Here is a 12,628-nt window from a genome sequence, read left to right on the forward strand (position 1 = left end):
GAGAGCCAGGCAGCGTAAACTGACTCAGTACAATGCAGCTTCCTGTGGTTGTATGAAAAGCCCTCATATAGGAGTCTCACTGGGGGCAGCAGTGTTTTTATGTGTACAATAGGTGCTGTGGCTGCCAAGCAGAGGAGACATCAGGGGAGTGATGGCAGAGTTGGGCCTCCGCTAGCCATGCTCTTTCTGATGCGTTCACAGTAAAGAAACAAACCTCTGTGATTCCATGCTGAACAGGGGGGATCTAAATTGGCTCAGGCTCTTGCGTCATGGGAAGCGTGAAGGTTTGAGTTGGCTGGCAAGGTGGTTGTAACCTTGGCACCTGGACAGAAACCCCTTTATTCCAAGCCTTCTTCTACCTAGTAACTACTGGAGTTGGCTGCATCATCACAAGCTGCCCAGCACTCACCTCAGGCCTTCTCAGCCATGAAGAAGAGAGCAGGCCAAACCCACAGCGGTTCGCCAGTGTCCCAGGGCTCCCCGCTCTTAATAGGCCACTGCTAGAAACAAGGAAGTCTCTGGCTCCCACCAGGAGTTAATTAACAGAAGGAAAACACTTTTAAAGGCTGCCAAGCAAGCAATCGACAGTGTCAGGCAAGGTTACCACTACACAAACTGAGCTCAGCTACACAACTTTTAGCCAGGATCCACAACACGCACACACACAGAGCTGCTGGCAATCTCTGTGAATGAGCAGCTCACCAACAAAATGCCTGAGGAAAGGGCAGTGGTTCAGCTGGGAATCCAAGTTATTTGCCTGTTGGCTAGGATGGCAAGGCCAGGGATTGCTTCAGACCTGTGGAGGACCAACTAGAATACAGGCACTGAGAAGTCTCAGGTCTGAAAACATTCAGGTGAAGCAAGGAAAAGAACTAGTCAAGATGGAGCGTCCTGAATTATGCCACTTATCATTGGGATCCTACCCACAGGCAAAAGTCTGGGGGAAGAGGATTGACGCAAATATAGGTGTGTGTGTGAAAGCTTTCATGCGTTGGTAGCTTCTCATTTGGATTATTAGAATGTGTTTGTGGGTGGGGCTGTGTGTTTCTGGAGTCAGTCGGGAAGCTTCAGCAGATGCCAAATATGGCTGTGAGAGTGTTAATTGGGACCAGACATTATGAACATAATATCTCACACTTTTCTCATCCTCACTGTCTCCTAATTCAAAGTGCTGGTTTTGGCCTAAAAGGCCTACACAATTCAGGGCCTTGGGACTTGAAGGGACGCCTCTTCCTGCCTATATGGTGAGCTCATCTGTGGGTGCCCTTTTCCAGGTGCCCCCTCAACCCAAAGTTATGAGGGTAGTCATGAGAGGGAGAGAGAGGGTCTTTTCAGTGGCAGAAAGTGTTCCTGGGGAAGTTTGCCTTCTCTGGCATCCATGTTCTCTTTTTGGCATCAGGCTTAAGACTTTTCTGTTCTCTCAAGCTATTTAATATCATGTGTTTGGTTTTCTTTTTAGTTCCTGTGATAGTCTTAGTGGTCTTTATGTACTTCTATATTTGCGGGTTGTTTTTCAGCTCCTGTGAGTTGTATTGTATTTTATTTTGTTGTTCTTTTGGCTAGATGTTTAAGTTACAGTCTGAATTTTTATGGTGCTATTATGCTTTTAATTTATTTGCATTATGTCCGGAGAACTTATTTATGAGGCATCTGACAAATATAAACAAATATATAATAAATAAATAATGGTATTACTAATTAGTGAGGAATTGGGTAGAATTTTGCCTGCCCTTCTATCTGCATGTGTAAATTGCCTAGAGACTTTGAGGGGAAGGGAGAAGGGGGAAGAAGGAAAGGAAAAGGAAATTCAGGAATGAAGCCCCAAATTTGCCTGAGGTATCCAGACTCCTACCATGACAACAGCTCAGATCAGAATGTTTAGAGTTGACAAACCAAACCCTCTCACATCAGCAGCCAAAAAGTCTTTATAAAGTTAGCTCAGGCAGAACAGAATTCAGAGGACACAAGCAGAGTATTCTCGAAAGCCACGTTGCTATCTCTGCCCAGTCCCTCATGCTCCTAAGGCTGGCCTCTATGTCTAAGACTAAGATGGACATAAAGGCCTGGCTCAGAGATTCAAACAAAGAAGAACAAATCTCTTGTTTAGTGTCAGTCATTAAACAACTCATGGGGCTTACAGAATAACCTAACAAAGTCCTTACTATGTCAGATGAATGGTCTCTCTGCGTACCTTGCCTGTGACAGCAACTAGCTCGAGATGACCCTTCGACAAGGCAAACAGCAGAACAGGCCTCTACAAGAACACTGAAAGATGAATAGGAAGGTGCCATATGACATACCCATTTGTCCACCTGACTCATTGTCTCCATTACACTGGCTGTGCTCATGCCTCATGGTCAGCCACAAACATGGAGAACTGCTACCAGTCAGTGGTCCTATCTGCATGTTGCAGAAAGCCACAAACCATGGCTTACTGTGAACAAGCAGAGTGCTAGTCCATGCTGCTGAATCACTCCCATTTTACTCCACTCTTCCTCAAACTGGGAGGAACAAACAAGACTTGGCTTACTATTACATCTGAAGCAGCACTCGTGGGTTTGCCCCCTGCTCCAAACATACCACAATGGTTAACCAAGGTTTGCTCATTGCTTTCAAATCGTGTTTTGAACAAACCATGAGTGCTGGGTCATATGCCATGGGAAGCCAAGGCTTGTGGTTTGTTGCTCCCAGCTTCAGGAGGGCAGCGATTTAGCAGCATGCACTAGCATATGAAAGGGCCCACTGACTGGCAGCAGACCGCCAGGGTTTTGGACCCACTTGGAGAAGCAATAGATTGGAGACCTGTCATTAATGCATGTTGTCTGTTTACCCTGTTAAATCCACATCACAACCATGTCTGGATTTTATTCCACTGTGTGGTGGTTCAGCGGTTCAGGCTGCTTATACCCCATTTTGTATTCACTCCTCTTCCATCATTATGCCCACTGATTTAGCACACAGTCAGGAAGCACTTTAGGAATTGGTAGGTATCATTCCCTGAGATACCCCCTAACTCACAACTGGAAGCTAGCCTTGTGAACTGCACTGCATATCTAGGTTCTTGTCAGTTTTGTGGAACAGCAGGAACTGGGATAAGTTATCTCTACAGTGGGTCTGCGTGGGAAGCAGAGAGTTTCTGACCTACGGAGAAGGAAGGAACGGGTATGGAATAAAACCAACATATATTTATTTACCTACCTACTTACGACTCAAAATGATGTGTCTGAGTGGTGCACAATAAAACCATTCCATAAAATGCAAAATAGGTTAAAATACAGATCACAAATCCCAACTGCAACATACACGGATGTCTAATGGCAGAAACAATTTGTGAAGAAGTAAAAATACAGTTGAGCCTTCATCAGGAAAGACACAGGTTAAAAAAGAAGAAGAAAAAGTAAAAGTAAAAAGAGGATGTCCTAAGGAGTGACCAGCCAGAGGACTGCTGGACCTTTTGCTCCCCAAAGCCTCAGAGCTCTGGGAAAGGGTTATTGGGCTGCCATAGACCCCACCAGCTGACCAAACTCACTTGGACAAGACTGAGCTTCTGGTGCCTATGGCAGATATCGTTGGAGGGGACCCTGGCACTGAGAGAGGCAAGGCACAACTCACTAAGAAGGAGTAGTTGCTGCTGCTATAATGGCTTCTGGGACTACCAGTATATTCTCTGGGGAAAGAAATGTAAGGTTTGTACCAAGGGCCAAAGCTCAGTTTGGAGTTGACACACTTTACCTGTTTTGTCTTCAACAGGGGCTCCCATCTGAGTGTATCCCCCATGGAATTGATGGATCACAGGGCGTTCCAGTTGGGCATTCCCTTTGGACAGCAGGTCAGTCTCCCTCTGTATAAGGCAGGTTCCTAAGTATGCCAATATCATAACCTTAGACTTGGCCTAGTAAAGGTAGATGCAATGGAAAATTTCCTTGGGATATAAAGGCAGCAAAGATGGGATATAAAGGCAGTAAAATAAATACTTTCCGTTTTGTCTACTCACCACACTCCATTTACAGCACATGTAAGCCAATTATTCCTAGTTTTTCTCTTCTGTCTGCTTCTGAAAGCAAGTTAGTGACTCTCCCACAATCCTCTACTTAGATGAGAGAGACAGAAATCACCCACCCCCATCCATCTTCCCTCTCTCCACCCCCCCTTTCTTTTTTCCTTTTTTTTCCTTCTCCCCCTAATGCCTCAACAAATGAAACGGATTTGTAAAAATGTTACATGGGGGAAAAAAATACGAGGCATTACACTTCTGTAAAACAAGAAAATAAAATAAAAATAAAAAAAGAGAGAGACAGAAATCACATCTTCACCATATATGGAAAGCACTCTTATAGCAGTCATGGCCTCTCCCTGAAGAATTCTGGGTACTGCAAGTTTGTTGGTGCTGGGTGTTGTTAGGAGACCCTTTATAAAGCAACAATTCCAGCACCCTTAACAACTACAGTTCCCAGAATTCGGGGGGCGGGGGTAGGCCATGACTGTTAAAGTAGCATAGGAGTGTTTTCAATGTACAGTGTGGATGTGAAGAAAAGTAGAGACAAGGAAATGAATGAGACATCTTGCTTCATTCCCTGTTTGGCAGAGTGATTGTTCTATTAAATCTGTTATCAAAACTGTGTTTTGCCAATCTTTCCCCACCCACCCCGCCTACACCCTATGCCAACCAGATCTTGCTTGGGCATCTTTGACCTTCAGGGTGCGGCCTTACTGCATGAAGCCAAGGACAAGATGGCACCCATCATTCAACATTCAGAAATCAAGCAGGCAGGCAACTGAATTTGTATTTCATCACTAACAACATGACAATGTCCCATTGAAGACAGCAGGCTAGTTTGGAAGCACAGAGTAGGATATGAGGCACATATATCACTCTGCTGTTCAACAGAGGCGAATTACCTCGGTTGGAAGGGGCTGCTGCCTCTGCTCCCCACCCCCAACACTCAGCAGCTGCCTCTCAAGGCAGCTCCCTTAGCCTAATGGCAGGGCCGGCTGTGGCCTTGAATAAAGCCAATGACCACAAGGTCTTCTCTTCTGCTTCCAGCAGAATATGGGAGCATTATGAATTGCAATGTGTGAACGGATCTGATTGAGTGAGCCTACCTCTGGGTAGAGTATATTATCCAGGATTATCAGGGCAACATAAGTACTATTGATGTTTGTTTTTAATTCCTTTTTTGCTTTTAACTTGTTTTTAACTTTATGATTTTATTGTTTGGTTTTATGATTTTATATTATTATAAACCACTGTGATACATCTTTATGATACAGTGGTATATAAATATTCAAACAAACAAACAAACAAACAAACAAACAAACAAACTTATCCTACTTTATCTTTACAATCACCCTGTAAGGAAGCTTAGGTTGAAAGATAATGATTGGCCCAAAGACGCCCAGTGAGCTCCTTTCCAAAGCAGGGATCTGAACATGGGTCTTCTTGGTCCTAGTCTGACACTCTTATCCAGGAGTAGCCAATGTGGTGCCTTCCAATTCTCATCACCGCTAGCTGTGGCTGATGGGAGTTGTAGTCCAAAACCTCAAGAGATCATGATGCTGGCTACTGCTTTTCTAAACACTGCACTACACTGGCTATCCATCCATATATTAATACACTACCTTTAGCTCTTTGTTAAAAAGGCAGAATATAAATGTGATAAATAGATAGATGATAGATATAGATAGATGACAGCTTAGATAGATAGATAGATGATAGATAGATAGATAGATCATAGTCTGTTCTGCTTGCTCCCTCTCTGCTCTGGCTTCCTTAAAAATAAAATAAAATAAAAACACAATTCTTGAGAAGGAAGGCATGGGCTCTTATTTTACTGGCCTCTGGCAACCTAAGTGTAGCAGTGGTTGGGTTAAAAAGCGCTTGACAGAGGAAGATTAAAAACAATCCAAGGAATTTGTTGCAAACTTCCTGGATGGTTCCCCACACGCAGTGGCGTTTTCTTGGCTGCCTGGCTTATAATCAGCAGAGTGGAATGTTGTAAATTAAATATTTTTAAACAACTTTGCTCTCTCCCTGGTTAAACATTGCAAAGATTGCTCTTTCTTGTCTGTTTCATGCTGGGTGGTCTCTCCCGCCCCCCATTTGCCTGTACGTCTTCCTCAAACACAATTAACCATTTAGATGTTGCACAAAGGATTAGCTTATGCATACAAGGCCAGACGCTAGTCCTTTTCCTTGAGGTGGGGGGCGGAAGGGGGGTGGGGGCAAGGAACCAGGGGGCAGATCTTTTACTTTCCGCTAAAATACAAAAGCCAAGAAAATCCCCTAACCCCTCCAGTTTTCCTTGAATGATAAAGGCCCTATGGTAGGCTCCTCAGCTGCCCTCAAGTGCAGGCCTCACAAGCTCCTTGCTTTCTTATCTTGATGGTCAGCACTGAAACAGCCTTAAGCATCCCAGGTGATGTGGCACCCAGAAATTCTGGTACCTTATAAACCCGAAGTTTGCCTTAACACACTATCTGTTTATGAGCTTTGCCTAGCCACTGGTCTGCTGTGCCTGCAACAGTTATTTCTCGACCCACTGCCACTCATATGTGGAGGTAACCTGTATTCTCAAATGCAGATTAATCAGAGGGATGTTAAGAGACAGTGTTCTGAAAAGTGGAGAGTGTCATTCCCCCTCAGGTATACCTACCAAGTACTCACATGTGTGGACATAGTCTGTTGATGTATAAATATTTTTACCTCTCATGGGAACAGCAAGCCAAACCTGGGAGATGAAGTAAAACCCTGCTACTTCAGGATTAGCCGCACTCCTTAACTGGAGTTACCACCACTGGGGAAGAGGAGTATATACAGGTGCTTCCTCTCTTGAGAGCCTGACAATGGCAGAAGAAGCCTCTGTTTGAACTTTGGTTTGGCAGCTGTGGTGTAGTGTAGTGTAGTGTAGTGGTTAAGAGCGGTAGACTCATAATCTGGTGAACCTCCACATGCAGCTGCTGGGTGACCTTGGGCTAGTCACACTTCTCTGAAGTCTCTCAGCCCCACTCACCTCACAGAGTGTTTGTTGTGGGGGAGGAAGGGAAAGGAGAATGTTAGCTGCTTTGAGACTCCTTCGGGTAGTGATAAAGCAGGATATCAAATCCAAACTCTTCCTCTTCTAAATGACAGCAAGGGGTCAGAAACTGGTGTGCACTCTTGCATAGACACACACTTATCATACCAGAGCCATTTCCTCAAGGCCACTTTCTTGTACTTCTGGCCAGGGAGCAGGGAAAGCAGTTATGTCCACAAACATTTACTGTCCAAGCTCTCCCAAGAAATGCTGAGCACATATGCCCTTCTTCTGGGCTGGAGCAGGCTCTGAGCTCCCTAGTGTACTGCATTTGTAGAGGTGGGACACTGGATACCTGCAAGTGTCCCTTGTCTGAAGCTGCTGTGCATATTGACTTAATAAAACTGTAGAGTTGGAAGGGACCATGATGACCATCAAGTCCAATCCTCTGCAGTGCATGGATCTTTTGCCCAACGTGGGGCTTGAACCCACAACCCTGAAAGTAAGAGCCTTATGTTGTACCAACTGAGCTATCCCACTTGGCTGTTGTGCACGTTGACTTAAATGGCCCTGGGCCATAACTCAGTGGTGGAGCCTCAGCTTTGGATGTAAAGGGTTCCAGGTTTAATCCCCAGCATTCCCACATTGGACTGGAAGGGACCCCACTGGAAAACCTTGTGAGCTGCTGCTTGTCAGGGTGGATAATAAGGATCTAGATAGCTCCATGGCCTGACTAAGTGCTAGGCAACTTCCTATGTTCCTAAATGTAGTTCCTGGGATATGTTTGAAAGGCTACCACTCTGGGTTAGCAGCTTAGTTAGAGTTGGTATAAATGTATGGCTGCATGCATTCATGTGTATATGGATATCTGTAACTCAAGGTCTGAAACAAAGCATGTGAATTTTGTAATTGATGCTGCAAATTTGCTTAGATGTGCGTAATGTGCATAACGTTTTGTAGATCCCGTGCTAGAAAGCTCAGTGCCTTAGGATATAATAGAAGCTATGCAGATTTCTAGAGCTTCAGCTATAACAACCCTGTATGTCATTAAGATGAAGAAAATCATATCTTCCCAGCAATTAGTGTGTTTAGGAAAATGGTATTTACTCATAGCAAAATTACACCGATTAATTGGCAACGCCACTGGTTTTGGCCACACACCCAGCAGGGCCAAAAGCACATTGGTAAGATTTGTTTTACATCTAGCTTTAAAATTACATCTAGAGTTTGCTGCTGTGTTCAAACAAGATTTTTTAAATTGTCATCTAGTTTTCCAGGCTGGAAAATGGGCATCTCCAGAGACAGAGTGATAAATGCACAATCTGCCATGTTCCCCTGCCCCTCCTGCCAGAAAGCAGAGTAGCTATTGTATCTTCACTATTCCTAACAGGAATCTCAGCCAGCACATTCATAACTGGTCTGACAAAAATGGGAGTCTGGTAATATTACATTGCTAAACTGGCCTGCCACAAGATAGGCTGGCATATCTATCAGAACACTGCATATGACACACCAGAACAAAGATATGGTTGATTTTATTATAAAAATGTTGGAGTCTCTTGAGCCTCACAGCATTTGGAGAACAATTCTTCTCTGTTGGCTTGTAAATGCAATGCAAATGCAGTTACAGGGTACATTTCTAATGAAAGAAATACTTCCCTGAAGAGAACTGAACCCATAAGTCAGTCTCCAGGTCTTATAATCACATTTTGAGATGTATGCCAAGAAACTAGATACTACTGAAAGGGCAGCGCACATGATAAAAAGTTTCAGTCCCATGAAAATAAAAGGATAAAACAGGGGAGGAGACCTACTCCCTGCACCATCCTGTGTGGACCCACTGACACTAGAGGCCACTTCCCCTCTCCTGGGCCCTGATGAGAGATCTCTACCTTTAGGCTCTGACGGCCAGTCTACAGGTCTTTTGGGGGAATCAAGCAATCCGTGAGATTTCCCAACAGCTGGAAACCCCATTACACCAGGAAAGTGTGTCCGTTTGGGCCAAGCTATTTTTTACCACAGTGCGGAGTGCTTTTCTAGATGATGCAGAGGAAACACCTGATAGTCTTGCAGCCCTCATCCTGCCTATTTTAAGAGTACAGCCACCTGTAATTGACACATTTTCAAACTTGGCCTCATGCAGATCTGCAGGGATGAGAATGGGAAAGGGAAAAAGAGGTAAAGATGTGGCTATTGCCTCTTTTGATACTTATTTGCTTGCATGGCACTCCGTGCCAAAGAAAATGTGGTGCTAGTCATGTGTGTTGATAGCACAGTGTGAGCTCTTTAAGTTTAATGTGGCCATATAATTTCATGTTTAAATTGGACCTGTTGGTCACACTTGTAGCTCCACCAACTTCAAAATGATTGCTCTCTCTGTGTGTGTGTGTGTTACAAGAATGTACAACAGGCATATTGGAAACTGAATGTGTTTGGGGGCGGGGGGGGCTGCTTGAGCCCCAGGGCTTTTTGAAGGAGGTACTGTGAACTATGGCATATCATGGCTTAAGATGTGTGATGGAAATGGGTCACAATAAGTAAAATGATAAAGACAAGATATAACTACAGTACAAGAGCAGCCCACTAGAGAAGCCACTGCCTTGCAGAGATCTGTGCAGTTGTAGGGACTCAAGAGCTGATGGTTTCCACTTGGAAGAGGATTGAGGCAAGCAGCTGCTAGGATGCAAGGGAGCAGGAACTAGCCGTGTGGAGGGTGCCTGCTATAAGACACAACTACATTAGCATGAACCCAGAGGAAGCACCTCTGTTACTGGAAGGATGTGTAAGGTGAGCCTTGTGCAGAGCAGACCCCAGAATCTCACTGCCAGATCACTAGAGGGTTAAATTAAAACAGCTATCTTGTGATTTCTAGAGGAACCATTATTTGGAATTATTCATAATTGCACTGCTGCCACACACAGTGACTACATCAAGAGCAAATCTGTGCTTTGATAATCTACTTTTATCTTGCCCCAAACACCTGCAGGTCATAAAAGGCAAAAAGGAAAAGCCGGTTCCTCCAGCAGTCAGTAGCACTTGCAAGCAGCAGAAAACTTGAATTGAGGACCTCAGTTCTAATCTGCTCACTGAGGCTTCCCATCCCGTCTCACGACACTAAGCAAAACAGGATCATGAAGACAAGGAGATAACATCTGATATAGATATGGGGAGTTATCATAGGAGCAAAGACCTTGCAAAAAACTATGATACCAGCTCCTCAGGCTCACTTCTCAATTTACATTTTGTATTCAGGATACTTGCATACAAAAGACAGACATATTGTGTCACCTAAGATCAGCACACCTTTGTGATTTCAACACACCTTTGTGATTTTCTCAGCAAATTCACTTAGGAGAGTGGGAAAGGTTGATCTTTTCCCAACTGCTGCTTCTATGCGAATACACAGGTTTAAATGCATGAGAACCATTTCCAGCAAATATAAGCAATGCACATTTTGTACTTAGCAAGCCCCAAAGTTATAGAATGAATCAGAATATGATCTGGGTTATCTGGCTATGTATGAAGTAGAGCAACATTGGGTTACAGTAGAATAACACAAAGGGGCAATGGATGAGATTCTCTGTTTTTTAAAGTAAAATGTTAAGTTTTTAAAAATGGAGGTTGCGATCTGCAGACTTCTGCCCAATCCACTAACCTGAGCTTTAGACAGATCTCACAATTTATGGCAATATCAGTGCTATGTAGACATACATCTAAATGCCTTGACTATGTGGGCATGCTTTTGTTTTTTAACCTCCTCACAGGATGTCCCAGAATAGTCCAATATGTTGGTACCTTGAGTTCTATCGCTAGTTACATTTTAAAAAGATAATGGGGTGCTGAAGTTTTCTCTGGGTATTTGTGGAACAAAGTTATCCTTCTGCATTCTTTTCCACAAGTGCAATGTGACATTAGATGCTGGAGCAGTTCATAAGGACTTATATGCAGGGTTAACTTGGGCCATATAGGAGGACCAAAGAGCTGCACAGGGCTGCATGTGGAGAGACAGGCAGCCTTTCATCTTAGACAGCTGCTGCTTCACATCTTTCCATTTGGAGCCAGTTCTTTAATGTGGTTATTTTTAATTTATGAAGGAATGGGCAGGGTTGGCTTATAATTTTGATTCTCCTGTGTTAAATGGGGGAAAAAATGCTGCTCCCCTTAGGGGGAAAAAAGATCAGGATCATGTTTATCACTTTGTCTAATGAAAATGAACTAATATTCCTCTGGGCCAGTATCTGGTAGCAGAGACCAAACAACCAGGCTTAGATGTGCAATTTAAGAGTTCTGCTAGTCAGATTCCTGTGAACCAAACATTTTAAGAAGCGAAGAGCGTCTTTATGACACACAAAAGTTCAAGAACTTGTATTTTGCACCATGATCCTGGAATTGTATTTTGAATTGTGGTTGACAGGACATGCATGTTGTTTTAAATAAAACTATTTTGGCTAAAGGGTTAGATGCATACCACTCCACTGGAGCTTCTTTTACCATGACTATGCTAGTATAGTAATATTCACATTTAGATCAATATTTAACCTTCAAGAGGCTTAAGAAATTTTAAACTGGACTCGGGTTTACCATTTCTCTCCTGTCCTCAATCCATTTAAAAAATATTCCCTTGGTTTCATGAAATCCATAATCACTGCATAGTCTCGGTATTCTTATGCAGGGGGTTTATTGTTTTGCTTTGTTGTTGTTTTTATTATGTGTTTTTATTTTGTATTTTTATGCTATGAACCACCCTGAGCTTTTCAGATGAAGGGCAGTATACAAATTAATTAAATAAATTAAAGGAATGAATAACAAAGTTTAGGGTAGTAAGTGCTACCAGTTTATGATGCAATGAACCTAAAAGAGGTGACTAAATGTGGAACTGTAAAACAGTGACATAAAGCACTCAGGCTTTTAGTTTCTGCCAAAATCAGCAAAGGTAAGGCAAACAGTGACAAAGCACAGGAAATGCTATACTGTGTGCTCCATCGTCAGGTGAATACTAACAACAGAACAAAAACCTTCTGAGTGGTCAGGACACACTCTAAGATAGTAAAGGAATGGTAATATATGCCCCAAGGTAAGCCAAAGCTTGCCAAAAATTTAAGATAAAACAACAGGAGTTGGTTCACTAAATGGCTAGCCTGTGGTATATTTTCCTTTGATATCCACTGTAACATCCACTGTTCCTCTTCTTCTTCTTCTTCTTCTTCTTCATCATCATCATCATCATCATCATATCTCACCTTTTCCCTGGCTTGGGACTCAAGGTGGCTGACAAAAAAAGTGCAAAATACAGCTAAAACAGAAAAGCTAAAAACATAGAAATCATTAAAAAGTAATTAATCAATAATATAAAATATGAATAACAACAATAAAAACATCACAGCAGCAGCTCTTTCCTTAAAAACAGGCAGTTCCTAAAGGCCTGTTGGAATAAAAAGGAAGAGGACAACAGGGAAGGAGCCAGTCTAACTTATTCCAGGAAGAGCGTTCCAAAGTCAGGGAGCAGCCACCAAGAAGGCGCCCTCCTGCATTCTCACAAGCACATCTGTGAGGGTGGCGGGACTGAGAGAAGGGCCTCCTCCTGAAGATCTCAGGGCCTGGGCAGGTTCATATGA

The 12,628-nt window shown here is 43.3% G+C and overlaps 2 protein-coding genes across 12 annotated transcripts in view; one reads left to right on the forward strand and one right to left on the reverse strand.

The window, feature by feature from the left end:
* Window positions 1-3,858, reverse strand: part of PTCH2 (patched 2) — a 79,880-nt gene extending 76,022 nt beyond the window's left edge. For both annotated transcript variants that reach the window (XM_081009342.1, XM_081009341.1), the window contains exons 1-2: window positions 3,733-3,858; window positions 2,192-2,254 (exon numbers count right to left, since the gene is read on the reverse strand). The gene's annotated coding sequence lies outside the window, so the exon portion shown is untranslated. The remainder of the gene's footprint in view (window positions 1-2,191; window positions 2,255-3,732) is intronic.
* LOC308479115 (uncharacterized protein) overlaps window positions 1-12,628 on the forward strand; it is a 90,208-nt gene that overhangs the window by 441 nt on the left and 77,139 nt on the right. For 3 of the 10 annotated variants that reach the window (XR_013987453.1, XR_013987454.1, XM_081009596.1), the window contains exons 1-2: window positions 979-1,244; window positions 3,751-3,829. Coding sequence is in view for 1 of the 10 variants with exons in the window: in XM_081009596.1 (XP_080865722.1) it covers window positions 1,075-1,244; window positions 3,751-3,829 (249 nt within the window). In the remaining 9 variants the exon portion in view is untranslated. The other 7 variants (XR_013987449.1, XR_013987450.1, XR_013987451.1 and 4 more) reach the window with 6 other exon arrangements.

The sequence above is a fragment of the Podarcis pityusensis genome (genome assembly GCF_964106645.2).
Source record: "Podarcis pityusensis genome assembly, chromosome: 6".
NCBI classification, from domain to species: domain Eukaryota; kingdom Metazoa; phylum Chordata; class Lepidosauria; order Squamata; family Lacertidae; genus Podarcis; species Podarcis pityusensis.